Source organism: Prinia subflava, chromosome 5, assembly GCF_021018805.1.
Source record: "Prinia subflava isolate CZ2003 ecotype Zambia chromosome 5, Cam_Psub_1.2, whole genome shotgun sequence".
In the NCBI taxonomy this organism is placed as follows: Eukaryota; Metazoa; Chordata; class Aves; order Passeriformes; family Cisticolidae; genus Prinia; species Prinia subflava.
The window spans coordinates 41810448-41837500 of record NC_086251.1 but is presented as its reverse complement, the minus strand read 5'-3'; the positions used below and the strand labels follow the sequence as shown (position 1 = coordinate 41837500).

The following is a 27053-nucleotide window of genomic DNA, read 5'->3' as shown; positions in this document are numbered from 1 at the left end:
TATAGTTAAAGGGAGCTTATGCAAAAGATGGGGACAAACATTTTGGTAGGACCTGTTGCAGTAGGGCAAGAGACAAAGGTATTAAACTAAAAGAAGGTAGATTCAGACTAGATATAAGGGACAATTTTTTTTTTTTTTTTTGCAAGGCTGGTGGAACACAGGCTTGGGTTCCCCAGAGAAATGGTGGATGGCCCATCCCTGGAATCATTCCAGGCCAGGCTGGATGGGGCTCTGAGCAACCTGGTCTAGTGTTAGGTGTCCCTGCTTATGGCAGCAGTGTTGGAACTAGATGATCTTTAAGGTCCCTTCCAACCCAAACTGTTCTGTAATTCTAACAGATTGTGTCTTTCCAGTCACATCAAGCAATATGATCTCTTCTTGGTGAGAGCTGTATCTTTTTATGATGAAGTTCATGGGGAAAGCAGGCTGCCTTGGAGTTCTTTAAATGCAGCTGGTAGTTGCGAACAAAATCAGAAAGTGCAAATATAAAAATACTCCTCTGGGCTCTGGAATATGCCAAAGGCTTCAATCTCACCAGTATATATAAACTCAGTGAATACACAGTACATGCACCCAGCTGTTTTTTGGCATGCCTTTAGACTCCACTGGAACTATTTAGTTTGATAGCAAATGCAGTGATGGATACTTAGTATTAGCATAAATTTTGTTTGTCTGAGACATTTTGATGCCAAGAATATCAGCCATAATTTTTCTTTTCTTCTTTTTCCGTTTCTGATTCACTTTAGCTTTACCATTGCCAATATTTAAAATCAGATGTAGCTGTTTTCCTCTCCTTTAAAGCACTGAGCGTTTTTACCATCACCTCTACAGTGGCTCCATACTGAGTACTCCCATAATCCAGGCAAATCCCCTGCATACAGTGCTGTTAAAAGCCACAGTTATGGGGCTAGTTCAGAATGGTCACGAGCCAAGCCCTTCACTGCTTCTCCTAAAATAAATTCCTTGCTTATGCTGCTGCCATATGGCCGACGAACGTGAGCTCGCAGCCGCCTTTTGATTTCCTCGTCCACGCTTTCAAGTGCTGACGCTTAAACCGGTCCTCTCCCCCCGTGTTATTTGTAGTTTCTATCCTGAGTGGTGAACTCGGGAAGTATGCAAGTCTGTCAGAAGGATAAATAACTTGACTCAGCTGTCCCGTTAGCGTCTCCTGGGTGAATTCAGCACAGCGTTCCCGTGCTGCAGCGCAGCCCTTTTGCGGGAGCACAGGCTGTGGGCAGGTACTGCGGCCGGGCACTCCTGGCTGCAGCGCTGGCCTCTAGTGGACGGTGCCCAGCCCTTGTGGTGACCTCGGGCTTCAGACATACCCCCCAAAGACTCTTCCCATTCCCCAATTTGCTTTAAACCTGATTCCCCATCAGCCCTGAGAAAAAACCCAGTGAGCTGATTCGATCTTCGGACTGGTTTGCTGAATACTACAGTTCGAGCTGTTAAACAGTAATATAATAGCACTGAGTTAAGGAGTTATTCTAATAACTTCCTTTAGGTTTCTCATTGTGCTTGGAGGTTCTCTTGGCATTTGCTGATGTGAGCTGGTTCTTTCTAATGTAAAACTGGGAGAATACAGTACTCTGGCCCATACATTTTAATATATCTCTGTGCAATCTCAAGTTACATTGTATAATTGTATATAATACTTTTCTGAAGATCTGTAATGAAAATCTGCAGACAGCATTTGAAGGGGAGGATGTAAAATTCTTACTGCAAATATTGGCAGTGATGCAGTGTTCACATAAGCAAACTTGGAGGAAGCAGACTGAAACATGTAGAGTCACCTTGTAGCTGGAACTTAAACAATGAGATAGGAAAAGTATTCTGAAAGATAAGAAATCCATAGGTAATGTATAGTAAATTTTATTTATTATCTTTTATAGAGTGGTCTCTCAGAAGAGACCAGCAAAACTTTGCATTATACCTCCATCTTGTTTATGAGCTGTTGTAGATCACTTTTTTTAGGCTGACAGAGTAAGCTGCTGTTGGAGGTCAGCTTTCCCTTACTGTGTGGGTGAGTGATGCCTTTGGGTGGGTTGTGCAGGTGAATTCCTCTTGATCCCTCTTTCTGCCTTGGAGTGTGAGTTCATGTCATGAGTCTGTTTTCTGACAGATGATGTTACAAGTGTCTTAAAATCAGCTCAAAATCAGCACATGCTTGGTTCTTAGACATCCATTACAGCATTTTAACAACATTGTGCTCTCTTTGTCTCTTAGTGCATCTTTTCCTTAAAAGGTAAAAGTTTTGGCATTTAGTCACTGTTGAAGTGGAATTTTGTTTAGTGTTCTTTTTTGGTTTAAAAATCTCACTCTCCTTTCTCTGGTTTTAAGTTACTCACTGTAGCCCCTAATAGGTACTACTTTGCTTCCAGTCAGATATTCATAAGTTGTGCTTGTCCTTTCTGGTAGTTGGCAAATCAAAAAAAATTTTGCTATTTTTTTCGTCGTGCAAATATTATTTGAAGTCATGCTTGACTTGTGCTTTTCAGGAAAAGCCTTCAAGAGGAGAGTTTTCTATATCTTGTATGAAAAACACATTCATAGCAGTAAAAGGGTAGTAGTGCTTTTATATCTTCTTAAAAAAAACCCAGACATTGTCTGTGGTGTTGGTTTTTTTAATGTTGAGGTATTTACAAGTATAATGTCCAGAAAACAACATGACTTATTATGTTAACATTGCAAAAGATCTTCATAAGCCCTTGGGAGGCAACTTAGCTTCTGAAAGCTTAGTGGAGAATCTGTTAAATCAGCAGAAGAATATTGAATTCCTGGTTGAGATTTGAAAAATGCTTGTTTCCAAAACAGAATATGCTGAATTATGTCTTTCACTGAAACAGCCAACCAAAAGATGGAAATGTAGGAATAATAAACAGAATGAAAGTATAAGCCTCTGCAAAAACAAGGGGGTTTTAATGTGGAAAAATTTACAAGCTTGATTGTATAATAGCATCACTGACTTGAAGAAACAAACTTAGAGAATGATATATGTAACCAAGTTTTTCTTGTGAGTTTACTTTGATTTAAGCACTTCCCAATGTCTGAAATTACAGGCTTTTTGAAGTAGAAATTTTATCTTATTTTCTTTTGTTTAGCCCATTGATAACATGGTATATGGAGAAAAAGCACTATCCATGTTAACGAAATAGTGCTTTATCTTCCCTGTCAGTGATGCTGGTGTTCTCAGAAAAGCAACCACAGAGTATTGCAGCCTGGTCCATGTCCTTGCTGTGTAGGTTGCATGTAGCCATTGTCTGTTTGGAGAGACAGGACACAATGACATCACATTGTTCTCTGTGCAACTAAAGTGCATTGTGATTTCCTTCTCTTTGTTTTGTTTGTTTGTTTTCTGTGATGGAGGACTTTTAACTGTATACATGTCTGCTAAAAATCGTAGTAAGCTCACATGGTCCAGGATTTCTGTAAAATTGTGTTACAGGTTGTCATGTAGTTTGGGAACAATGGTGCGTGCTACAGGACCTGCCCTTTCCACAAGCTCTTTGTATTCCAAACAACAGTCAGTCCACATCAATGCTTAGGTTATAAAATGCCTTTCAGCATTATTTCCTGAAAAAGTAGGTTGAGATCTGCTGCTTTGGTCTCCTTCCACACCATATGCATGCTGCTTTCCATCAGGGCTGACTTGCTGGGAAGCAGCTCTGTGGAAAAGGACAAGGGGGTGCTGGTGGACAACAAGCTGTCCATGAGCCAGCAGTGTGCCCTTCCTTGTGGCCAAGAAGGCCAATGTTGTCCTGGGCTGCATTAGGAAGAGCACTGCCAGCAGGTCAAGGGAGGTGATCCTGCCCCTCTACTCAGCCCTGGTGAGGCCACAGCTGGAGTGCTGTGTCCAGTTCCACCTGAATATGAGGAAGATACTCTTTATATTTCAGATGCAGATGATTGAGCACTGTAACAGATTGCCCAGAGAGGTTGTGGAGTCTCCCTCACTGGAGATACTACAGGAATGTCTGGATACAATCCTGTGCAAAGTGCTCCAGGCTGACCCTGCTTGAGCAGGGAGGTGCCTTCCTTACCCATTCTATGTATATGTGCACTCAGAGCTGCCATAATCCCCATAAGCATTTAGTTGGCCAAGTACCTTCTTTTAGTTAGCTTGATTTTTATTGATCTTACTCATTTTTAGTTCTAAGAAAGACAGAAACTTGTTTAGTTCTGGAAAAGCATTTGTCCAAGGAAGGGAAAAGTTTTATTTTGTTCCCTGGATTGTGGCTATCAGGGGAAGACAAGAAACCTGCCCAGGTAAGCAGTCCTATAAAACTCATAGTCCTCCTAGCAAAGTGGATCTGCAGAGATCATGCTAACCTCAGTCAAGTTATGGTATTTGGCAGGGTAAACTGTTTGCTGGATAAATCCCTTCCTTGACTTAAATAAGCTCTGCTAAGATAAATGATTCTGCCACAAATTAGGGATGGCACATCTGTCAGTAGTTAATATAATGCTTCTTGCCTCCAACAACTTGCAAGAAATTGTAAGACAGGACCAGCTTGAAAAACAGTGGGAAGTGAATTACAATAGAGACCGAAAGCAACTTTTCTACAAAGAATTAATCGAGTATTTTCATCTTAAAGGTGCCTTATAGATCTGATATTAACTTGCTATAATCTTCTTACAGTGATTTAAAACATCTTTAATATGCACCTGACAATCTTGTTAACAAAATCTATTTCTTGTTAGACACATTCTGAGTCTTACCAGAGGCCCTGTCCTAATGTCAGACTACATCTTCACAAGTTCTTACCGAATTCTTACAAATCTCTGCTAATAAATGTTTTCATTTCCTTGATCACATAATGAAAACTGAATCTGAAGGTGTTTGATTTTGTTACAGCATGAGGTGTTATTGATTGACTGAGTAATTGGGCCAGTAAATATGTGGAAGTGGAATATATCAGAAGTGGAATGATTTTGCATGTACTGAATTCCAATCTATTTGTTTCAATAGGTTTTTTTTATTCTACATTTTTCATTTCATCATTAAAACCAAATATGTTAGTTTTCAATCAGCATGTAAGGCAAAGGCATGAAATTGCTTTGTTTAGCCGCTCTTTCCATGTTGACAACAAAATAAGTAGGTTAAATTAAGACTGCAGTAATAAAACCCTAATACTAGTGCTGAGCGTCTAAAAGATTGGTTAATGAAAGAATATAGAGTAACTTCATCATTGCTGCCTGATGCAAACCGGTATTTGTTGACCAACAAGAGCTTGTTCATACAACTTACAATTTCACTGATTAGGAGTAATTTTTAAAGGTGTGTCCTACTATTTTGCCTTGAAGTCTTTGCAAGAACTAACTAAAAACGTAAAGCTTCCTTTATATTGCAGTAGGCGGCTTTGTTTTAGGTCCAGGAGGCAGTGATCCCTAATGTGACAAGCAGATAAAATCCTGCCTGGGTGTGGTTTTGCCTGTCTGAAGTTGGTTTGCCCCTCTGAGTTCAATGTCAGAGGGTAGTCTGTTTGTGTATAATGCAGCATGCTTTTTATTTCTCAAGAAGCCATACTGATGAAGTGTTGCACTGTTTAGAACAGCTTTGTAGTTGCTCACCAAGTACTGCATAGAAATCAGGGCAGGGGAAGAAGTACATCCTCTGAATTTTCTTTTGTGTCCAATACCATCTATGATAGCTTATTTATCAACCTTAATAAAGGACAGAAATGTTATAAATACTAGATTTTTGTGAGAGCAACTTCCACAGATTCTTGGGATTTGTGGGTTTTTTGTTTTTTTTTTGTAGAGATGATTTTTTTTAACATGGAACTGTGAAATTACATGGACATCAGCTCTAAGAACTGTCATCTTTATTTTTTCCATATGTTCATCCTGGCCTTGCAAAAATTTTTAATTGCTGAGCAATTGTTGTTTACTTATTAAACTGAGTTTTTGCAAATCTGGGTTGTATGAGAACCCTTAAGTATCTGGACTGTTAGTTTAAGCATGAGCTTTAATGAGAGAGTGAGACATAAATACATCAATAGACTTTCTCTGTTAATGTGTGTCGTTGTTAAACCCATTGCAAAAGATGAAATGTGCAGGTCCCTTTTTATCCTGCTGATAATTATTGTCAATATCAACTCAATTTCTAGTTCAAGAAGAAATGTCCTTAAATATCTCTTATATATTAACAGAATCACGCACTGGGTAAGGTTGGAAAGGTCCACAGTGGGTCGTTGGGTCCAGCCATCCTGCTCAAGCTGGGTTACCCTGGAACACTTTGCACAGGACTGTATCCAGACATTTCTTTAATATCTGGGCCCCTCAGTTTAGGAAGGACGTTGAGATGCTTGAATGCATTCAGATGAGAGCAAAGGCTGGTGAAGGGTCTGGAACATTAGCCCTGTGAAGAACGGCTGAGGGAGCTGGGGTTGTTGAGCCTGGAAAAAAGGAGGCTCAGGGGAGACCTTATCACTCTCTACAACCACCTGAAAAGTGATTGTAGTCAAGTGCGGGTCAGTCGCTTCTCCCAGGCAACCAGGGAAGACACAGTCTTAAACTGCGCCAGGGGAAATTTAGATCAGACATCAGAAAAAAATTCTTCAGTGGAAGAGTCATTGGGCACTGGAATCATCTGCCCAGGGAGGTGGTGGAGTCACCATCCCTGAATGTGTTTAGAAAAAGGCTGCACATGGCACTCAGTGCCATGGTTTAGTCGATGGGGAGGTATTAGGTTAGGTCATAGGTTGGACTCTCAATAATCTCAAAGGTCTTTTCCAACCTAGTTCATTCTGTGATTCTGTGATTTCCGGTGAGAAAACTCCACAACCTCTCTGGGTAATCTGTTACAGTGCTCAGACATCTGCATCCTGAAAAATAAAGAATTTCTTCCTCATATTCAGGTGGAATTTCCTGTGCATCAGTTTCTGCCCATTACCTCTTTCCATGTTTCTTGGCACCACCAAGAAAAGCCTGGATCCTTCCTCCTGCACCCTCCCTTCAGATTCTTGTGTACATGGTCAAGGGCCTCTCTCAGTTGTCTCTTCTCAAGGCTGAACAGGCCCAGCTCCCTCAGCGTGTCCTTACTAGAGGGAGATGTTCCACTCCCTTTATCATCTTTGTTGCCCTCCACTGGACTCTCTCCAGGAGTTCAAGTCTCTTTTGCACTGAGGAGCCCAGAACTGGACACAGCACTCCAGATGTGGCCTCACCAGGACTGAGTAGAGGGGCAGGATCACCTCCCTTGACCTGCTGGCAGTGCTCTTCCTAATGTACCCCAGGACACCGCTGGCCTTCTTGGCCAAAATGAAGGGCACACTGCTGGCTCATGGACAGCTTGTTGTCCACCAGCACCCCCTTGTCCTTTTCCAGAGAGCTGCTTCCCAGCAAGCTGGCCCTCAGCCTGTACCAGTGCATGGGGCTATTCTTCCTCAGATGCAGGACCCTGCATTTGCCTTTGTTGAATTTCAGGTTGTTCTCTGCCCATCTCTCCAAACTGTTGAGGTCCTTCTGAAGGACTCCACAGCCCCCCTGTGCTATTGGCCACTCCTCCCAGCTTCATGTCATCAGTGAACTTGCTGAGGAGGTATCTATCTCTTCCATCCAAGACATTGATGAATGAATTAAACAATAATTGTGCCCAGTATTGGACCTTTGGGGACACCACTAGTGACAGGTATCAAACTAGACCTTGTGCCACTTATTACAACCCTGTGGGGTCTGCCATTCAGCCACTTCTCAATCCACCTCGCTCAATGGATGAGTCTACTCATCCATTCCATACTTCCTGAATTTGCCTGTGAGGATATTGTGAGAGATAGTGTCAAAAGTGTTGCTGAAGCCTAGGTAGACAATATCCATTCTCTCCCCTCATCCATCCAGGTAGTTGATTCATCATAGAGGTCAATCAGGTTCATCCAACATGATGTACCTTTAGTGAATCTTTGCTGACTACTCCTGATCACATTCTTGTCATCCATGTGGATAGAGATGGTCTCCAGAATGAGGTGCTCCCTCACCTTTCCTGGGATTGAGGTGAGGCTGACTGACTGGTAGTTTCCTGGGCTCTCCTTCTTGCCTTTTTGAAGACTGGGGGAACATTTGCTTTCTTCCAGTCCTCAGGCACCTCTCCTGATCACCAGGACCTTTCAAAGATGATCATGAGCTGCCTTGCTGTGGTGTCCACCAGCTCTCTCTGCAGTTGTGGATGCATCCTGTCAGGGCCCATGGACTTGTGGATCTCAAATCTGCCTAGGTGTTTTCTAACCCAATTCTCCTTCACTAGGGGAGTGTCATCTTTACAATACTCCTTTACCCTTCCTGGTCTCCTGGGTCAGAGATTCCTGAGGATCGGTTGTGTCAGTGAAGATCGATGCTAAGAAGGCACTCAGTAACTCTGCTTTCTCTGCTTCCTGTTTTCATTAACTTCTGCCTTTCTGAGTATTACGACCTCTAAAGCAGACACCTTCACAATGAATGAAGTATTATGCACAGAATCACTGTATATCCTGAGTTGGAAGGGACCCACAAGGATCGTGAAGTCCAACTCTTACATGAATGGCCCATACCGGTATTGGACCCACAACCACAATATTATTGGCACCAGACTCTAATCATCTGAGCGAATCTCAGGGTCATTGTTTTATCCTGTGGGAACCTGTTTTGGCGAAGACACTAATTTACTTCCAGTGATTGCAAGGAATATGCATCTCATGTGCTTTCAGATTCCTAATGCAGTACTTTCTCTAGGGTGTTGGAATTTTTTTTTTCAGGTACATGCTAGCTGCATTTTTTGAGCAATATTTCTTACATTGTATATTTGTGATAGGAGAATGTTTCTGTCCTTTAGATGGTGTGTGACCTTTACTTCTGATACAGTGGCAGCGTGTTCTTTAGGAGATATATGTGCACTTTAGACTAAATGATGCCTGGGCTACTACAAGCAAGGAAGTGTTTTACTAAATTGTAAGGGCAGTCTTGATACAACTGCACTAAACTTGCAAAAGGGTATAGAAGTACAGGAAAAGTTATTAGTTATGCTCTAATTTCAGTGTTGCTCAGCCAGTAGCTAGTTTAAGCCATTAACAGGACCCATGAGGGACTTGAGATAAGTTGATCTGATAAACAGTTCTAGTTTTTTTAACCTTCTGAAGAACTCAGTTCCAGTAATCATCCCTTTCCTCCCCCTTTCCTTCCTTTGCTGAAGGTCATCACATTCCAGTTTCCTAGATGAAAGGATGTTACCAGAATCATTGCATAACTTCTATGCAAGAACAATTGGCAGGGTAGTGTCTGATCTGGCCTTTTTTGCATGATCTTAAAAATGCAGCTGCATACTGCCAAAAAAGCCAGTTGCTGGAAAATTTATGCAGTCCTGACAATTCTTCTAGGCCTACAGTTGAGCAGTTGTGGACAAAGCTCTAACCTTCAGGAGATGCTTGGGCTGGGAAGGGATTTAGAGGTCCTGTTTGAGTGCTGAAGCACTGTTTGACTTGTGAGTGGGATTAGCAGTGATACCTGCTCACTGCTGTTTCCAGCACTGCTTAGTTTGTCTTTGTGATCCCAGAAAACGTGGTGGAGCTGTATTAGCAGTTAACAGCCTGCTGCACCAGTGTGTACCAATGGGGCTGAACCAGCAAATGTTAGTAGAGCCAAACATGGGATATATGCTTGTTGCATAATATTGCAAACTCTATTCAATTAGCAAGTGGAATCATTCTTCCAAGTGTAGAATTTTATAGTGGAATAGGAGACTAAACATGTTGAAGTACAGATAAGGGTACTTGCACAGAATGCAGGGAGAAAGGCAAGCAGAGGACAAGGAACCTGTGCTCAATTTTTGTTTGATTCCTGGTGCTTTGCTGCACCACAACTACAGTTCTCTTCACATGGTAATAAACTGATGGGTAGTGAGCCATTGGGTAGAGATGCCACTGAATATGTTTTCAAGTTCTTGGTAATATTATTGTAGCCACAAGTTTTTAAAGTAATAATTTCATTAAATTATTTGATGGCTCTAGAGTGAAGTAAAAGCTGATAGACTTTTGAGACCCACAAACCTGGAGAAGGCAACATCTTCCGAATCTGTCAGTTGCTTTTAATAGGGGATTACATCTCTCTAGAGAACCGAAAGACTCGTTCTTGAGCCTTGTTTACATCTTCACTCTATAAGGACAAATCTAGACTCATAACCCATTTGTATTGGTAGGAGTTCAGGGAAAACTGTGAAGCGGCTGCTAATTACAAATTAAGATTGCTCATTAATCTTTTGTCTGGAAGGCTCCCAACAACATGGAAAAGGATGTGAATATATAGAGGGGAAAACCATTAAGGTGACGAAATGCCTTCTGCTTCAACACTGTAGACTGCATGCTTTATGGGAACACAGAGAAGATGTATGTATGGCAAAGGCCACATTCCTTGTCCTGGGTGAGGCTGATCACAGCAGCTGTGTACGTCACCTTACTACTCCATACTGGTGAAATCTGATTTGTATTTTGATGCAATTGTACATCACTGACCTGACACATTAGAAATTGGTGCATTTCTGTGTAGGAGATGTGCAGATGCAGCTTTGTCAGAAGATACCAAAATAGCTTTTTTTCTGCATGTAGTTTGCTGTGGACACTTATTTATTGATTGCCTCAATATTAGAAATACAAGTAGTGGCTTACCACTATTTTTAGTATCTTGCAGTAAGCCTAGTTCTTTTAATTTTATTGAGTTTGTTTCTTCTTTTCAACTTCATTTTCCAGTCTGGGTTATTTAAAATGACCAAATAATTGGTCTGAAAACATAAGGAAAAGCTGAGTCTGTAGTAGAGGATCTGATCTGATGTGAATAAATTAGAAATTTAGTTTCATAAAGTTGAAGAAGCCCTTGTGTTTTACTGAAATCTTACTGCTTTTTGGGGAAGAGGAATTAAGCTTCTAGAGAAACTCTGGGGGAGAAAATATTAATAAATAATGCTGTTAATGGAGAAGAAGAGATGTCTTAAGTGGCAGTCAGTGCTATTAAAAATACCATACTAATGATAGGCCAAGTTTTGCAAACTTAACAGGTTTCACCTTTTTTTCTTATGCTGTGCCTTTGATGGGATTTTGTTTTGTTTGCCTGGTTGTGGGTGGAATGTCTGATACCCTTGGCAACAAATACTGTATAGATTCTTAGAATTACATTTGTTCTGGCCTGGAGCAGAGCTGTGTGGGTGTCGGATGTTTCTTTGAGACCTGGCATTGCTGTTAGTTAATCACCTTGTGTTATCTACAACTTTAAAGGAAGATTAATGTCGAGCAGCCACCTTCACTGGGTGGCATAGATCTGCATGCTGTGCGTTTAATGCTTCCGTTTGGGAATCACCCGCCTGGGCAAGGCAGCCTCTGGGTAATCACTTATCCAGAAAGATACTGAGTGCACCAGAGACAAGGAAGTGTTACTTATTGAAGTCTCATCAATGGCATAGTGCTTAATCTCTTAAGCACATTAGGGTATTAGTTCATCAGAAATTGATTATGATCTGCTTAAGTGAGATGATGTGAACCTTTTTCTGGGCAGTACAGGAACACAGTACAGTGTGCTAGGCTAGAATTAATTAACTGATAAACAGGTTGTTCTATACATATATCTGAACATCTGAAATACTTAATTTGTACTTGGTATCTAATGTCCTGTGTACTAATTTTGACAAATACCAAAGAATCCCAATGGAAATGGCTGAATACATGATAAATTGGCTGCTGCCACCTAAGTGAAGTGAGCTGGATTATCAGAAGTAATTGGTTTAATTTAAACCCAGCTCATTTTAACTGAAAAAGGTTAGGGAGCAGCCACGTGATAGTCCAGCAAAGAGATCTAAAGAGGAAAGTAGTAATTTACAATAATGCAGGCAAGCAGGATAAAACATGGTGAACAACACTAACTGATTCAATAGGTTTTCCACTAATTGGTCAAAGTGTAAGCAAACTCTTCTTCAAGATACAGTTACTAGTGAATTCTGAGAAAACTTTGAATCTTGTTTAAAAGCAGGTAACTGCTTTTTTTTTTTTTTTTTTTTTTTATTTTTTTTTTTTTATTTTTTTTATTTTTCTTGTTTTTTTTTCTTTTTTTGCCAGGTTCCTCTTGATTGAAAGAAAACCTGATATGGAAAAACTAGGCAGTGCTTGGACTTGATAGTTGTGCCTGTACTGGTCCATTCAGACTTGTCAGAAAATGCATGATTAATCTTGGTTTCATGAAGAAGAAACTGCAAATCCCAATTTGCATTTAACACTTCCATAAGCACAAACAGGACATTATTGTCTTGTACTTTAGTTTGAGGTCTTGTATTGCAGTTATGGATGTGACTTATGACAATTGAGTTCAGTCTCACTTTCAATTCTTTTCTAGGGAGAGCACGAGTGCAGCAGCTAGCAGAGAACACGAGATATTTCAGGAGACGACTGAAAGAGATGGGCTTTATCATCTATGGAAATGAAGATTCTCCTGTTGTGCCTCTGATGCTGTACATGCCAGCAAAAATTGGGTACGTTTGACAGCATAACTTCTTACCATCTTCTTTAAAGCTAGGTTGGTGTAAGAATATTAAGAGTTTCCTAAATATAAGAAAAGAATAGTTTGATTTTTGCTTTTATGATCATTACTGAGTCTTATAAAATACGGAAACTTCTATAAGTGATCTTGACAAAATTGAGGCTTGCAGCTTGGGGCATCAAGAAAGCATTTTGGGGAAGCAATTTCACTTCTATGTATCATGTTTTAAAGGTTGGGTTGTGTGTTTCCATTGTATTTATATGTAAAATGTATAAATGTCCCAAAGAGGAGCTGAAATTGAATGGAAATTAACATTAGAAGTCGCTGGAGGAAGTCTTTCAACTAGCTCCTGGATCAGAAGGAGCCAACATTTTCATTGATGCACTTTGAAATTCAGAAAAGAAACAAGTGGCAAGACATGATGTATTTAATGAACCCCAAGTTTTTAAGAGGTCTAGATATAATCACACAGGTATTGGTATTGTAAATATTAAAAAAACTGTAGCACATAGGTTTGTAAATGCTTGCCAGTTTGTGGGGATAATTAAGGCTAAAATTCTGCAAGGAGGATATATAAAGCATATATTGAAAATTTTTTCAACATAAACAAAAACCTGATTTCAAGGACAGCTTGGCTTTGATCACCACTTTTCAGAATCTGTATAATGCAGTGCTCAATCAACACATTCAAATTTGGAAAACATAATTTCATTTTAAGCTGTACTGAACATCTCTAGTGCTTGACTAGCTCAGGCTTCAGTCTTGCACTTTTATGAAGCTAGATACAGTGGTTCTCAACCCTTCTCAGTGTAACAAAGTTTTAGAAGGCCTGTTACCTTTATGGGTGCTGCAGACTATACCTCCAGCACACAGAGGCAGCTGTTTCCACTGCCCAGCGTCTCTGCCAGTCAATACAATCTTTTCCGTGGAAATGTTCGTGGAAATACTTATTAGCTGAGCAGTTGGGCCAGTATCTTACTTAAAATGAGCAAGAACAGAGAGTTCTGATGAGAGTTGGCCCTTGGGATCTGCATCGGGTTTACTTGATCCATTCTTTGTCCCTTGTAGCCTGTTTTTAAAATAGTTTGAGAGTCCTAAATGGATACAAAATGAAGTGTATCAGAATGCACCTATTTATAAGTAAAATAGCTGTGGCAGAAAATTTAAAGACCTGTTAAAGAAAGTTATCTTTATATGTCCTTATAAACCTCTTAAGTTCATTGCTTCTTCTCACAACAAGGTCAGTTCACAAAGGATTAACCATTTCCTGTGGCCTGTAGAAACACCCCCAACTGCACTGCCATTACAGATCTGATTGAGATCTTTGGGCCTCTCATTGTATAAGTCACAGCCACTACTTTGTGTAATCTCCTTAAGAATTTGTATTGTTGAAGATAGTGTGTGACAGTTGTATGACATTTTTGCACCTTCCTTAAAAATACTAGGTATCATATTAAATCATCTCAATTTACTGTGGTGATTCAGTGGTTCCTGTGGTACTTATAAATTATGTATATGATGGTACATTCTGTGATGCAAAAATGTACTTTAATCAAATGAAATTCATGAAAACAAAACATCTTGAAATTGCAGAAACATCCACTTTGGGTCATTGCAGCATGAGGGATTCCTTGTATAGTCAAACTTCTGAGCCAAAATCACTCTTTCCTATTAGAAAGATTTCTAAGGTTACAAATCCATTTAGAAACAGCCCACTAAAGGACCAGTCTCTGCTACATATAATCTTTCATCTTTGTTAGAACTTAATACACTGAAACCTTTTGAGAAGGACCACCTTGGGATTGAATTTAAAAAAGGCTTTTGTGAGCAGGCATTTCTGCCTCTAAAAAAACCCACTGGAAGCTCCAAACTGTGGTCTGACAGCCTTGCCACAGCAAAGGGCTGTGTGGATTGTTACCATACTGAGTCCCTCATGCTGCTGCTTTGCCACCAACAATTGTGACGGTGTCGTTCTCTCTGGCAGTGCGTTTGGGCGCGAGATGCTGAAGCGCAACATCGGTGTTGTGGTTGTGGGCTTCCCTGCCACCCCCATCATCGAGTCCAGAGCCAGATTCTGTTTGTCTGCAGCTCATACCAAAGAGATGCTTGATACAGTAAGTGTCTCATCTTGTCTTTCTTCTGCTCATGCCTGCTAATAAACAGATACAACAATTGTCTGGGTTTTGTACACTGGTTCAGTGTTTGGTACACATCATAGTTGAACCTAATCTTCAAAGCCCTTTGCAATAGAGCTGGCAATGACTCCATCTCTCTCCTTGCTTCAACAGTGTGGAATGGCTGCTTAGAGTAAATCTCAGGACTTTCATTGTCCTATTTTAAAAGGAGACCGTCTCATTCCTGTGAGACAATGCTTTTTACCCTCTTTAAAGGCTGGCTGTACCTTGCATTGAACTAGTTAGCAGGAAACATTTTGCATCTTCTGACCCTAGATGCTAATGGTAAGAAAAAAAGTAAAAAGCCCTGAGAACCTCCAAAACATTTATATTCTTCTCAAAAGGAAGCACATGATTACTAGTGAGATTTTTTTTTTCAGAGATTACTATTCCTGCTCTTGTTTAAAGCTTCAGAGTACTGTATCCAAATGAACCTGTCCTAGTGAGTCTGTACCACGTGCAATGCCTTCCTTACTCCCACCAGCACTTGCAGAGGGAATGGAGGTCCCCTCGAAGGAGGCCTGCATCACAGTTAGGAGATGCTGCCTTCAGTAAGGATGGTGGTTACTCTCTGACTAACAGAGTCAAAAGAGGATTGTATGAATAAGTCTGATTATTCTTATGTGTCTTGATATTCTTATGTATTCTTAGTATGTCTTGGTGTGGTAGTTGCATTTAATTTTGAGTCTTCTGAGTAATCTTTTTTGATGGACATGTGTACGTGGGCTGTTTTAGGTGCTGCCAAAGTTCTGCATTGCACCTTTTTCCCCACTTTGAGGGTCTGTGATTCAGAATATAAACTAGGTTGAGTCATGAATTCGGACTTCACGAGAGTAGACTCTGTCCTATTCAGAGACCTACTTGAAAGAATCCCATAGGATACAGTCTCAAAGAGCAGAGGTATCCAGAACAGCTAGTTGATTTTGCTTCCCCACTCCTTCCTGAAGAATGATCTATCTTGACTTAAAGGAGAATGAATGTGCTGGGAAGCCTGCATGGATGAACAAATCAACAAAAATATATCATGAAAGTGTATAAGAGGTGCAAGCACAGACAGGTGACCAAGGAAGAATAGAGACACAGTCCTGAGCATGCAGGGATGGGGTCAGGAAAACCAAAGCCCACCTGGAACTCAGTCTGTCAAAGGACATCAAATGCAGTAGGCGGAGCTTTTATGGGGCATTAGTAGCAAAAGAAAGAGTAGAGAAAATGTGGAGGACTGCTGCTGAATGGCACAAGGAATCAGGTGAGAAATGCGTGCAAGAGGCAAGGGTACTCAGTGCCTTTGTTGTCTCAGTCTACTGGTGAGACTTAAGAGTCCTGAGACCATGAGATTAGTGGAAAAGTATGAAGCAGTAAAGATTTACCTTTGGTGTGAAGGAGGCTCCAATAGTGGAACATTTAAACAAAATCAACATGCACAAGTCCATGGGACCTGATGAGCTGCATCCACAAGTGTTGAGGGAGTTGACAATCTCTGCAAGGCCACTCTTGGTTATCATCTTTGGAGGAAGAATTTGTGGTGGTTGGGGGCAGCTCCTGAGGACTGGAAGAAAGCAAATGTCACCTTCTTGAAGAAGGGCAAAAAAGTGTAAGGAACTGCAGGCTGGAAAGCCTTGCCTTTATCTTGAGAAGATTGTGGAGAAAAAAGCCTTGAAACTTTTTGAACATTTTGTGGACAAGGTGATTGGGAGTAGTCACAGTGTTCGGAAGGGAAAATCGTGCCCAATATCCAAATATGAACACTTCAATATGTGAACAGCAAATAGGTTATCTAACAGATATTTACTAATGTCTTGTAAAAAAAAATAGACTCAACCTTTTCACACTTGACTGCTGCAGAACTTATATAAAAACCAACAGCTTAAAATTACACTTTTAAGATTTAATTTCTGTTAAAGAAATCAGTAAGGCAGTGTGTGGTGTGAGCAGTTTCACAATGTATGCAGAGTGTCATTGAGTAGTATCAACCTGCTGTGTATCTGCAGTGCTGAACCTGCTGCTCCTGAGTTGCGTCTGCCTTGTGGGATATTCCATAGCGTAACTCCAACAACAGACTGCTTAAGGAATTCCTTCCCAGCTACTTGTCCTGCTACTCTTCCCTTAATTATCTCAATTTAGTTGTTTCTGGCCAAATAAATACTAGTTCAAAACTAGTGTGTTCAGAGAAAACTGTCTCCTTTGGTTCCTTTCCCCCTGTATAAAATAAATAGTATCAGACTTGGCTCTGAGTGTGGTAATAGCCCTGAGTTCATTGATGTAAATGAAGGAGCAGTAACTTCTGCACAGGTGGGCATGGAGTGGGGATGAATGGATAAGAGATGGGAGGAAGGAAAATAAAAAAAACAGAAGTCTCTGAAATCATATTGCTGCGAATTGAGCTAAAACTGAAACTGTACCAACTTGATGTGCGGGCACTACCTGAGCAATCAGGCAGTTTTATAGTTGGTTGGATTCTTGGTCTTCCCTTTTGCCATAATAAGCTGCTTTTTTAGGGTCTTTGTAAGTACCATATTTGCTCTCTTCCAAAACCTATCTGTAACTTTTATGACTCCGCTTTAAAAACCTCTTTTCCTGACAATTCTTTCTGCGTTTTCCAAAAGTGTCTCAGATTTTGTGCATTTAACATAAGACTCATTGCTAGAGTACCTCTGTAAGTGTTAAATGTACTAAATTGAGGAAATGCATGTTCAATATATTAGAGCTTGTCTGCTAAGAAAATTAATCCAGAGCAAAATGAGGTGTGAATTTTGAAGTGAATGAAGAAATCCTGATTTAGCTCAGCATGTGGAGGCTTTTTTCCATGTTAGCATAACCTCCTTTATGGTTCAAAATAGCTGCATGCTCAGAACCCAGAACATTGGCAAGAGGAGTTAACAAGGAGCAAGTCTTTGTGTCAGTGACTTTGTGCTGTGTTTTCTTGTGATGCAGTGAAAAGGGATTGATTTCAGGCAGTTAATCATGAAGGCAGACCTCAGGTCTAATCCCTCTGTTAACTATGGCAACAATATCCAGAAGGAGGAAGAACTAAAGTGAATGGACGTGGGGAGAACTGACAGACAGCTTCTTCACATCACTCACAGAGAGGACAACTTGTTATCCCATCTGTATATTCATGGATACTAGCTAGGGCTCTTGTGGTATATTTTTTAAACAAAACTTATCCAGGTTTGAAGCATAGGGAAGAAAAGCTTGTCTTGCAAATAGTGATATTTGTAATGCTTCCTTGTTCTTATTTTATACACCCACATGATGAGGAACAGTTCTTAGTTAAAATTTTAACTGTTTTATGTAAATAAAACTTCCTTGCCTAAAAATATTTGGCTTAGGATCAGAGTGAAGTTCCTCATAACCTGCATGGCTGTGGGCTGTGCTTTCTTTTCAGTGATGAAAAATACATTACACTCTCCTAAAGTCAGAGTACACCAATGCCATTTCCTTTGTAGTCTTTGCTGGTCACATGGCCCTTTTTGTTTTAAATTAATAAAATCCTAAATCTGCATTCAAGAATAACAGTTAACATACTCTTTCAACAGAAATTGAGCTTTAAATTGCTTCCATATGGGATCTTTACTTAAAGCTCTGGCGGACTGTGCCCATACTTTTGTTTTGTTTTGTTTTTACTGAGGTCCAGCTCCTGGGTTTGTCATTCCCCCAGATTTTGGAGTGCAGAGGTTTTTGCTGCCAGATATAACAAGCATGAAGGGCCATTGTTTAAAGAAACAAAAACTTGAACTATCCATCTAGGAAGAAAAAACATGTAGAGCTATTAACCCTCATCTGCCAGATGTCCTCAAGAGACAAGCATTTGACCCAGATTGGAGCTTTAGTGTTGAATTAGTGACATTCTGAAGCAATGCTGAATGTACCTACGTCCGTAAATTTACAATTTAAGGCAGTGAAGAATGCCAACCTTTGAATTCAAAAAAACACATTGGACTTGGATGTGATCTTCTGAATTAATTTTTGTCACTTGCCTATATAAAATAAGTAGCATCATGTGCTATCACAGATTTGTCTGCAGCAAGTGACTTATTTTGTACTTTGTTCTGGGAGTGTTCTGTAGATAAATGGAGTTTAGGATTTGGCTTTTAACAGACCCTATTGTGTGTGGACCAATGTCTTATCAGAGATTGCAACATAATGGAAGTATGATTAACTGAGCTGGGACTTCCCTCATTTCTTACGCAAGCAGATGTCTGATCTCTGGTAAACTTCATAATATTTGAGTTCAGGTCCAAATGGTGAAAGGCTGTGCTAATTCAGTAGCAGTGTTCTGGGTCATCAGTTGCTTGAGTGTGGCCTTTGTGGCAACCTCAGTGGGATTTGCTTTCCAAGAAGAAAATGCTTGGGGTCCTACCCAGAATAACTTTATTTTTCTTTCCTTGGATTGTCTGGCAAAAATCTCCCATGCCATGTTGTTTATGACACAAAGCTTTCATCTCTAGTTGCATATGGACAATGCAAATTAACCAAATGTAGATATAACAAATGCATCATAAAACTTGTTAGCTCACTATTGTAGTTTGTCTTTGCTAGTTTGCAATTTAAAAAATACAGTAGATCAGGTTTGCTAACACAGGTTATTTTCAAACTGAATGACATATAAGGAGGAGTCAAACCTCAAACAAAATGTACAATTTTTTTTCTATTTCAGCTTCATTACCTCCAGGAAAGGAGGAACATGATTCTGTTTTTCTGTTGGTGAATAGTCATGGGTTTTGCTGGATATTATGATCCTGTTCTGGAACCGGAATAGTCAGGTGGATGCATAGGCACTCTCAGTTAAGTGATCAGTGCTGTTTATGTAGTCCCAAAATTTCTGAATGCTAAAATTTTTAAAAAAAATCCTATGCACTTCTGAAGGTACTGGCTTCTAGCACAGTAAAATCTCAAGTAAAATGGCTGTCAGAGTAGTCTGCAGGCATGCATAAAGGAAGATGTGCAGATAACTTGCATCTGTCTCCTCTGCTGATCTACTGTGGTCTCTTTGTCAGGCTTTAAAAGAAATCAATGAAGTTGGGGACCTTTTGCAACTGAAATATTCCCGTCGCCGTTTGGTACCTCTCTTGGACCGGCCGTTTGACGAGACAACATATGAAGAAACAGAAGACTGACCTCCCTCCATGTGCCTCAGTGGGAGGGACACACCCATGGGACACTCCGTGGCACACAGGCCACAGCATCTGTGAACAACACACTTAGGACTGCTTAGTATAAGAGACATTTCCTCACAATACTGAAGTGGCCACATCAGCTCAAAATGGCATTTTGTAAATAGGGAGAGGAGAAAAAAATTCTTTGATTCCTGTGTCTTCAGGGTCTGGCCCTAGAGGTGCTTGGCTTTATTTTTTTTCTTGTTGCTTTTTTTTTTAATTTATTTGTCTCAATGAGTTCACAGCAACCCAAGTTGGCTGTGGCTGATTAGTTCAGACTTCGTATGCACCATTAGCCTCCCAAATGCTGGCTGAGATGTTGTGAGCATGTGTGACGCTGGCATGGCAGCATTTTCAGTGTCACTGCTAGGTGTCTGATCTTCCCAATAAGGAATGAGCTGACCTGTCTGTTTCTGGAGACTTCCTAGAGAAACTGTTGATTGCTAACTTTGACATATTTAACAAGATGGATAATCAACCAAAGTTGTTTTTTTTCTCATTTGCAGTTACTTATGTTTAAAACTTGAATTTAGCCTTTTTAAAATAAATGTGTTGTTGACATGTCACTGACAGGACCATTGTTCCCAAACATTATTTAGTTTTGTAAACCATAAGCAGAAGGACTTCTGGAACTGTAGCCTCTTTTCCTTCCCAGTATGGATACCAGATTGTCTCCTGGTTTTGACACTAATTGTCCCTTTGATAGAGGGTAAGTGATGGAGAAGGGTTTGTTTTGTTTTTAATACTTCTGTTTAAAAAAAAGAAAAAAACATGGGTTATGTGTGTGTTGCTTTCTCATCTTCAGGTTAGTTTCTCTTGCTTTAGAATTACTGTAAAGTCATGAACACGTCACTAAGTCCTAGAAGGGTGCTCTTGGGTTTAAACCAACTAGAGCAAGCCTCATGCTTAGTCTTAAGACTAAACCCCCTCAACAAGCAGGCCTATACAAGGGGTGACTATTAGGAGAACCATCTGTTTCATGCAGATCTGTGAAAGACTGCTGCCCTTTGCTATGCTAACTCTCTGTTTTTCTTGTCATCTGTGAGGTGTTCTTCACTGGCCCTGTTACGCATACGGATAGCTTGAATCTTGTAGGCATGTTACATTTTGGCTGGCCAGCAAAGTCCCCATTGGCAGCTGCATGTCTATAGGCCTTCCCTGAAGAATGTGCTCACAATTGCATTTAGTTTGATATCTTTATTCTTTCGTGCTTCTGTTACTGATCAACACTGCTCAAATGAGTGTTTGCTGAGCCAGTTGCTATTCAGAGTCTTTATTTGCAAGTTTCATCCTGTCCCTCTGTTTCAAATAGATGCTTTTGCTCTAACACACCTTAGAACCGGTCTGCTACTTAGTCTTTACATCTTGAATTCTTTCAGTGAACAGAATGGATCAACAAAAAGGTACCAAAATTTTAAATATGAGTCAATTGTATAGTTAGTTTCTGTATTTATATATATAGACATACACAATTTCTGCAAAGATAGTAAAATGTTAACATTGTGTCAGTTGGGTTGGGCCAGCTCTTCAGTTTGGGTTAGCAGGATGCTTTTTGCAGGTTACTGAGGTTTTAGAAACAGACTCATCATCATAATACTAAAGCAGGGAGCAACTCAAAGCTCTTTGTGTGGTGCTGAAAAAATTCATTCTTTTAAAGTTCTTTAATGTTCACCCTGCAACTAACAGGGAGAGGGAGTGTTTTGGCCACTAGAACCTAGTTCTGTAAATACATGTGGTGAGCTAAAGCAAAATTGGCTTCTATTTTATAGACTATCTAACTTCATGCATTTGTAGATCTTGTTACATTTTAATGTAATGGAACTTCAAAACACTGGTTTGTTTTTTTACCATTGAATTTCAGAAATTTAATTATATGAAAAGAACTGAAATTGAGTGTTTGAAAATAGGCCCAGATAACTATTTCTGTATTAGTCCAGTAATGTTGGTTGGCTCTTCTTTAGGAGCTGAGTGAGTGCAGAGTCTGAGAAGTCTATGTGCAGCTTGGATAGCTATGAAATAGTCTCACAGGTTCAGCCAGAGTGAATAAATGGAAGTTAGCTGAGCTTACTTTCTTGCCCACGTTCTGCCCAGGACTAGCTCTAACATTCCAGTAGAGAAAGCATTACCTGCTTTCTGACTTCAAGAAGCTTTACCTCAAAGAATTACTGATTTTTTTCCCTCTCTGGATTGTACTAGGGAACAACAAGAGGTTAGTACAGGAAGCCCTGACTTCAGCCCTGATCCTGTTAACTTGATCATGAAATGGTTTAAGAGCAGACAAAACTGACCAATTTAAAGGCTTGGATCAGTAGGTACCTGTTTTTAAGTATTCACAAATGTACAGTGTGTTTGTCTGCTGTGTAGTCGAGTCATTTTGGAAACTGTGATGTATTAAGTTAGAAGTGGGTTATCATAGATTCTACAAGTGTTGAATCTTAACCTTGTCTCTGGGAACCAGTTTTACAGCAGCTTGTCTTTGGAAGGGAGAAAAGTGTCTGGAAAAATCTTCATAATGTAGATAAATCCTGTGCAATACTTCTGAAATGGTCAGTGTTTAAAAATTACTAGTGTCCATTTGGTTTCTAGTTGCACTTGTTGAGGAAATTGTGTTCAAGCTTCTGCCTTTTAGTATCTTTCTGCTGTGTCACACTGTCTGCATATAACTTTGAATTTTGTGTTGCAAAGACACTTCAGAAATAATTCTGGCAGTCAGCATTTGCAGACTGCTTGGTTACATTTCAGCCTTGCCATATCCTTTTTGGGAAGCAAATCCCCCCACTCCTCTCTGAGGCCTTTTGTTCAAGAGATCCGGTTTTGCCAAAGTCTGGTAAAAATAATGAAACCTGTTGAAACTGCTTCTGAAAATGTAAGAGTTACAAGTCCAAGATTTCACTCTTTTAATTCAGCAATTCACTGAGCTTGAAAGCCAAGAAAACCTTTTTGCATCTACTAAAAAATCTCCAATAAGGATTTGTGCTAGGCAAACCTACAGCATGTATGCTGTCACAGTATGTGTAGGATGGATTGCTGCTTTGATATTTATGTACTGACCAGAAATCTGTCTCCTTTTTCTCCTGGCAGTAGAAATGAATGAAAGAACCAATCTTGAGAGATCACAAAGGAAGAAAAGCTGCTTAAGAAATAAAACTTCAGTCTCTGCCAACTTTTCAGAGACATTCTAATTGAAAATGACTCCTGGTATTTCTTAAGAGATGCAAAATTGAAAAGAAAATGAAGGGTGCTTTTGAACAAAGAATTTTGCCCAGTACTGTATATTGGCTAAACTTACTCATAAATATACAATAGTTACCTTCCCAGGACCTCTCTGAAGAACTAAGCAAGCAAGTTTTTGCCTCTGTTAAGCAGAGTAAAGAGTTTAGAACCATTACTGTTTTTAAGGCTAATGGCCATATTCTTTCACTCATAAGAAAATTATGAAGCTCCTATTACCGAGCATCAGCAGTGAGAGATCTGCTTCTTGTTAGAAACTGGCCTTCCCAAGTAGATCTTTGACTTAAGGAACCTCATTCATAGTTTTCCTTCAGTTCTTTAGCAGAAAAGAAACCTTTTTTTGTGTGTGTGTCAGAATATTCAGGGCCTTCATTTGTTTTTTACACAGCATAAACTTTTGCATAGTGTGTATATGGTATATTTAACTCTTTAGTTGCTATATCTTTTCCCTTCTAAGTAGCATCCTTAATGAACAGTTCTGGTTCTTGAGTTACAGGTATAATATGCTTCTGCTTTAGGCAAAGACTCAGGAGTAAGTTGACCAAACATCTGAAGGAATTGCATTATCCATCCATCTCTTGCTGTTTCCTCTAGCAGTACAGATGTGGTGCTCACTATCAGAGCTGCACCTTCACAAAGAACAGGCAAGGCCAGTGTGCTCATAAAATCAGCCGTTCTGTGCTGTGTGAATGAGGGACTGATACAGCAGAGATGGAGAAAAGGGGTAGTCAATCATGGCTTATTTTCAGCTATACAAGGATCTTTCATGTGTACTTGAACAAGTATCCCTAAGTCAGGAATGCAGCTTTCAGTGCCTGAATGGACACTCCTCTAAAACTTTTCCACACCAAGTAAATACTTCTTTTCCTTCTGTGCAACTTTTGATTTCTTTACTTCTGAAAAGCATTTGACTTACAGCTGTTTGCTCGTTCAGAAGCCATGTTATCCATTCAGGGAGATCATAGGAGAGGTTGGAGGAAAACATGAGCATGACTCTTCATTGCATCTAAGAGAACACCTTGCAGCACTGGATCTGAAGCACTATGCATGAGCCCCCTTGCTGCATCACAGAGAAGGAAACTTGTGGAGATGTATCCCAATATACAATGCTCAGTCAGAATGTATACAGTTTATATATATTATTTTTACTGTTTATATTCAGCCTATGAAAGTGTGAAGCATGCTGGGATCTGTGTGGATGGCACCTTCTGCATGGAGATTTGAGGCACTGCAGTCTGTTCTGTTTTAGCACTCGTGTTCAGGAATGCTTAGGATGACCCCTCAGCAGGTGCATTGTTGGCTTTGGTGCTGGACCGGACACCCAAGTGGCATTGGACCACTATTTGGGAAAAGCACGAGTCATTTGACCTGCATGACCTGAACATGGTTTTAAAAGGAAAAAAGAAATTCTGATGCCATTCTGATGGGTTTGTATTCCTGTAAACATTCCCAGCCTTGCAGTTGTTCACCTGTTCAAAGATTCAGATGTAATACTAGAGTAAAAACATAAAGTGTGTGAAATATTGTGCTTTACCTTTCACTAAAAAGAGAAGCATTTGCTGCAGACATTGGAGCTGTTGTGCTTATATCCCCAAAAGGGGCTGGGTGAAGCAGATGATGACTGTGGTGTGTGTTGATGGCCTTAAACTGTGATTCTTGGTATGAAGAATTAAAATTAAGACTGACCTTGAAGAATGCAGTGGATTTTGACCCACAGAACAATACTCGGTGCTCTTAATTAAGGAGTATGTACTTGCTGTTTTCCTGGGAGGGAGAGGTTCAAAACTCAGCTTGTGTGTGGCCCTGGCTAGCAGCTGTTTTAAGGAGATGTCTGTATGTGGGAACCAAAAGTAGTGCAGTTCTCTGCACCAATGTTCTGTGCAGCTTACATAGTTCCTGTGCAGTTCCATCAGTAACTTGTTCCTGGGCTGCTGAAAGGGGGAGATTTATTGAGACAGTCAGGGACTTCGGAACCAGTGGCAGCTAGCAAATTCATTTCCACAACATTAGGTGAACAGGTCTCATGTGAATATGCCAAGGGTTGGTGCCATTCCAAAAATACCCACAGTAAGGTGAAACATGCACCAAACCATCTGACCTTTGTAAACATTCTTTTTTTTTTTTCCAAAGCTCATCCTATTCAGACAGTGTTTCTGCTACCCCCTAATGGTATATTAAGCTTAATGCATCTCTAGCCTCCCAGTTTTAACTTTAGACCCATTTGAGAACTGAGGAATGCTGGAGCCTGAGGCTTTAGGCTAGCAGCCCCAAAGCCAATGGTGGCCCACATTTCCACAAGCCCTGGGCAGAATTACCAAGTCACAGCACTTCATCTTAAATTGCACTGTATTCTTATGCCTCTGTGTTGCTATAATGTACATATATATTGGATTTTTTTGTAGATAAGACATTTTAGATAAAATTTTTAAATGGGCTCTCCCCAAAATATTTTATGCCAGATGTCTAATTTTTTTTACACTTGTGATTAACATGAATATGGATGCTCTGTGGGCAGGGAAGACGATAAATGGATGGTACATTGGCTTTAAAAAGGTAACAATGCATGTCAAAAAAAAAAAAAAAAAAAGGAGAAAAAATGCTTGGGACAAAATTCATTCAAATATATTCTATGTTCTGCATAATAAAGACTTTAAAAAACCCACTGTATCATGATTTTGGCACTTTTTTCCTTAATGAGGCTTTCCTTATTAAGGAGACTGAACCTTCTTCCTCTTCCTTCCCAGTCCCTCTCCCACCCACCCCCAAAATAAAACCCTCAAAAGAAATTCAACACTAGTTTCATACTGGAATGACTGGGTAAAACCACAGCCTGTTTGAGAGCTCAGACAGATCATTGTTCCCCTCCAGCCTTGTACTCCAGAGCCAGGAAACCTTGCCTGTGAGATGGGTGCTGAGCTGTTTTTGGCAGTCTCTGGTCCATGGCACAGCAACAGCTTTGATGTGCAGTCTAGAAAAGCCGCTTCTGTTGCAGAGAGACGCCTGCAGTCGTAGCTGCTGTTCCTGATGTGCAGCATTCCCACGATGAGTCCCGCTCCAGCTCGGTGCTGCCCCCAAAAAGCTGCTGTGCTTGAAAGCTAGGCTGCTACCCTTGGGTGCTGTTAGAGTGTCAGACTGCCCTCAGCTGCCGTGCTGCTAATGAGATGTTTGAAAGGGCTTCTTGATCCATCTCGCATGGGATTCTTGACCTCACATCTGTCTTGCAGTTTGTGTCTTGTTTTAAACATTTCCTTCCATTCATCTCAGCCCCAAGTCTGCATAAACCAGATGTCGGTATTTGAAAAGGAGGTGTGGGTCCTGATTTCAGCTGTGGGTAGACAAATGGGCCCAGGTGATTCGCAGCTTTGTGCTAAGGCTGTAGAAATGTTGGGTTTTTCCTTCTAGGTCTCCCTTTCTGGGACCGTGCAAGCACTGGCACTTCTCCTCAGAAGGCTGCAAAACCTCCTTTCTGTGTCCTGCTCCAATAATTTTTTCATAGTCCTTTCCCTAGGTTCCTTCAAAGGCTCATGAACGCCTGTGGAAATCCTGGAAAAGCTGCTCTCTACACCGCAAGTAAACAGCTACTCCATGTTTCCAACGGTCTTTGAGGGCTGCATAAGATGCTGCCGGCGGAAAAGAGAGCAGATCATGGAATAAAGACTCTTTTTTGAGCGGTAGAAACTTTCTCCCGCAATTCGGGAACAGCCGGTGCTTTCACCGGGGAGCACAGAGCCTGCCGCGGGCCAGCCCCGGGCCGGGGGGGCCGTCCCCCCATCCCGCACCGCGGCCCCAGCCCTGGCGCACGGAGAAAGGAGAGAAGGGGCGGCTCTTGCAAGCTCTTTTCCCGGGGGGCGCGGCGGGAGGCTCCGAGCCCCCTGCCCGGCCGCGTCCCCGCTCCCGCCCCGCCGTCCGGGGCGCCTCCATCCTCCCGCCTCGTGCGGCCGCGCCGGAGCCGCCGGGCCCGCGGCCGCCCCGCCCCGCCGGGAGGGCGCTGCGGCGGCGGGGCCGC

At 40.9% G+C, this 27053-nt stretch overlaps 1 protein-coding gene across 1 annotated transcript in view; it reads left to right on the top strand.

Moving 5' to 3' along the window:
• The window catches only part of SPTLC2 (serine palmitoyltransferase long chain base subunit 2), a 77163-nt gene extending 51454 nt beyond the window's left edge, over positions 1-25709 (top strand). The window contains exons 10-12 of the mRNA XM_063399073.1: positions 12343-12478; positions 14471-14600; positions 19658-25709. Coding sequence (XP_063255143.1) covers positions 12343-12478; positions 14471-14600; positions 19658-19777 — 386 coding nt within the window. The 3' untranslated portion in view covers positions 19778-25709. The remainder of the gene's footprint in view (positions 1-12342; positions 12479-14470; positions 14601-19657) is intronic.
• The last annotated feature ends 1344 nt before the right edge of the window (positions 25710-27053 follow it).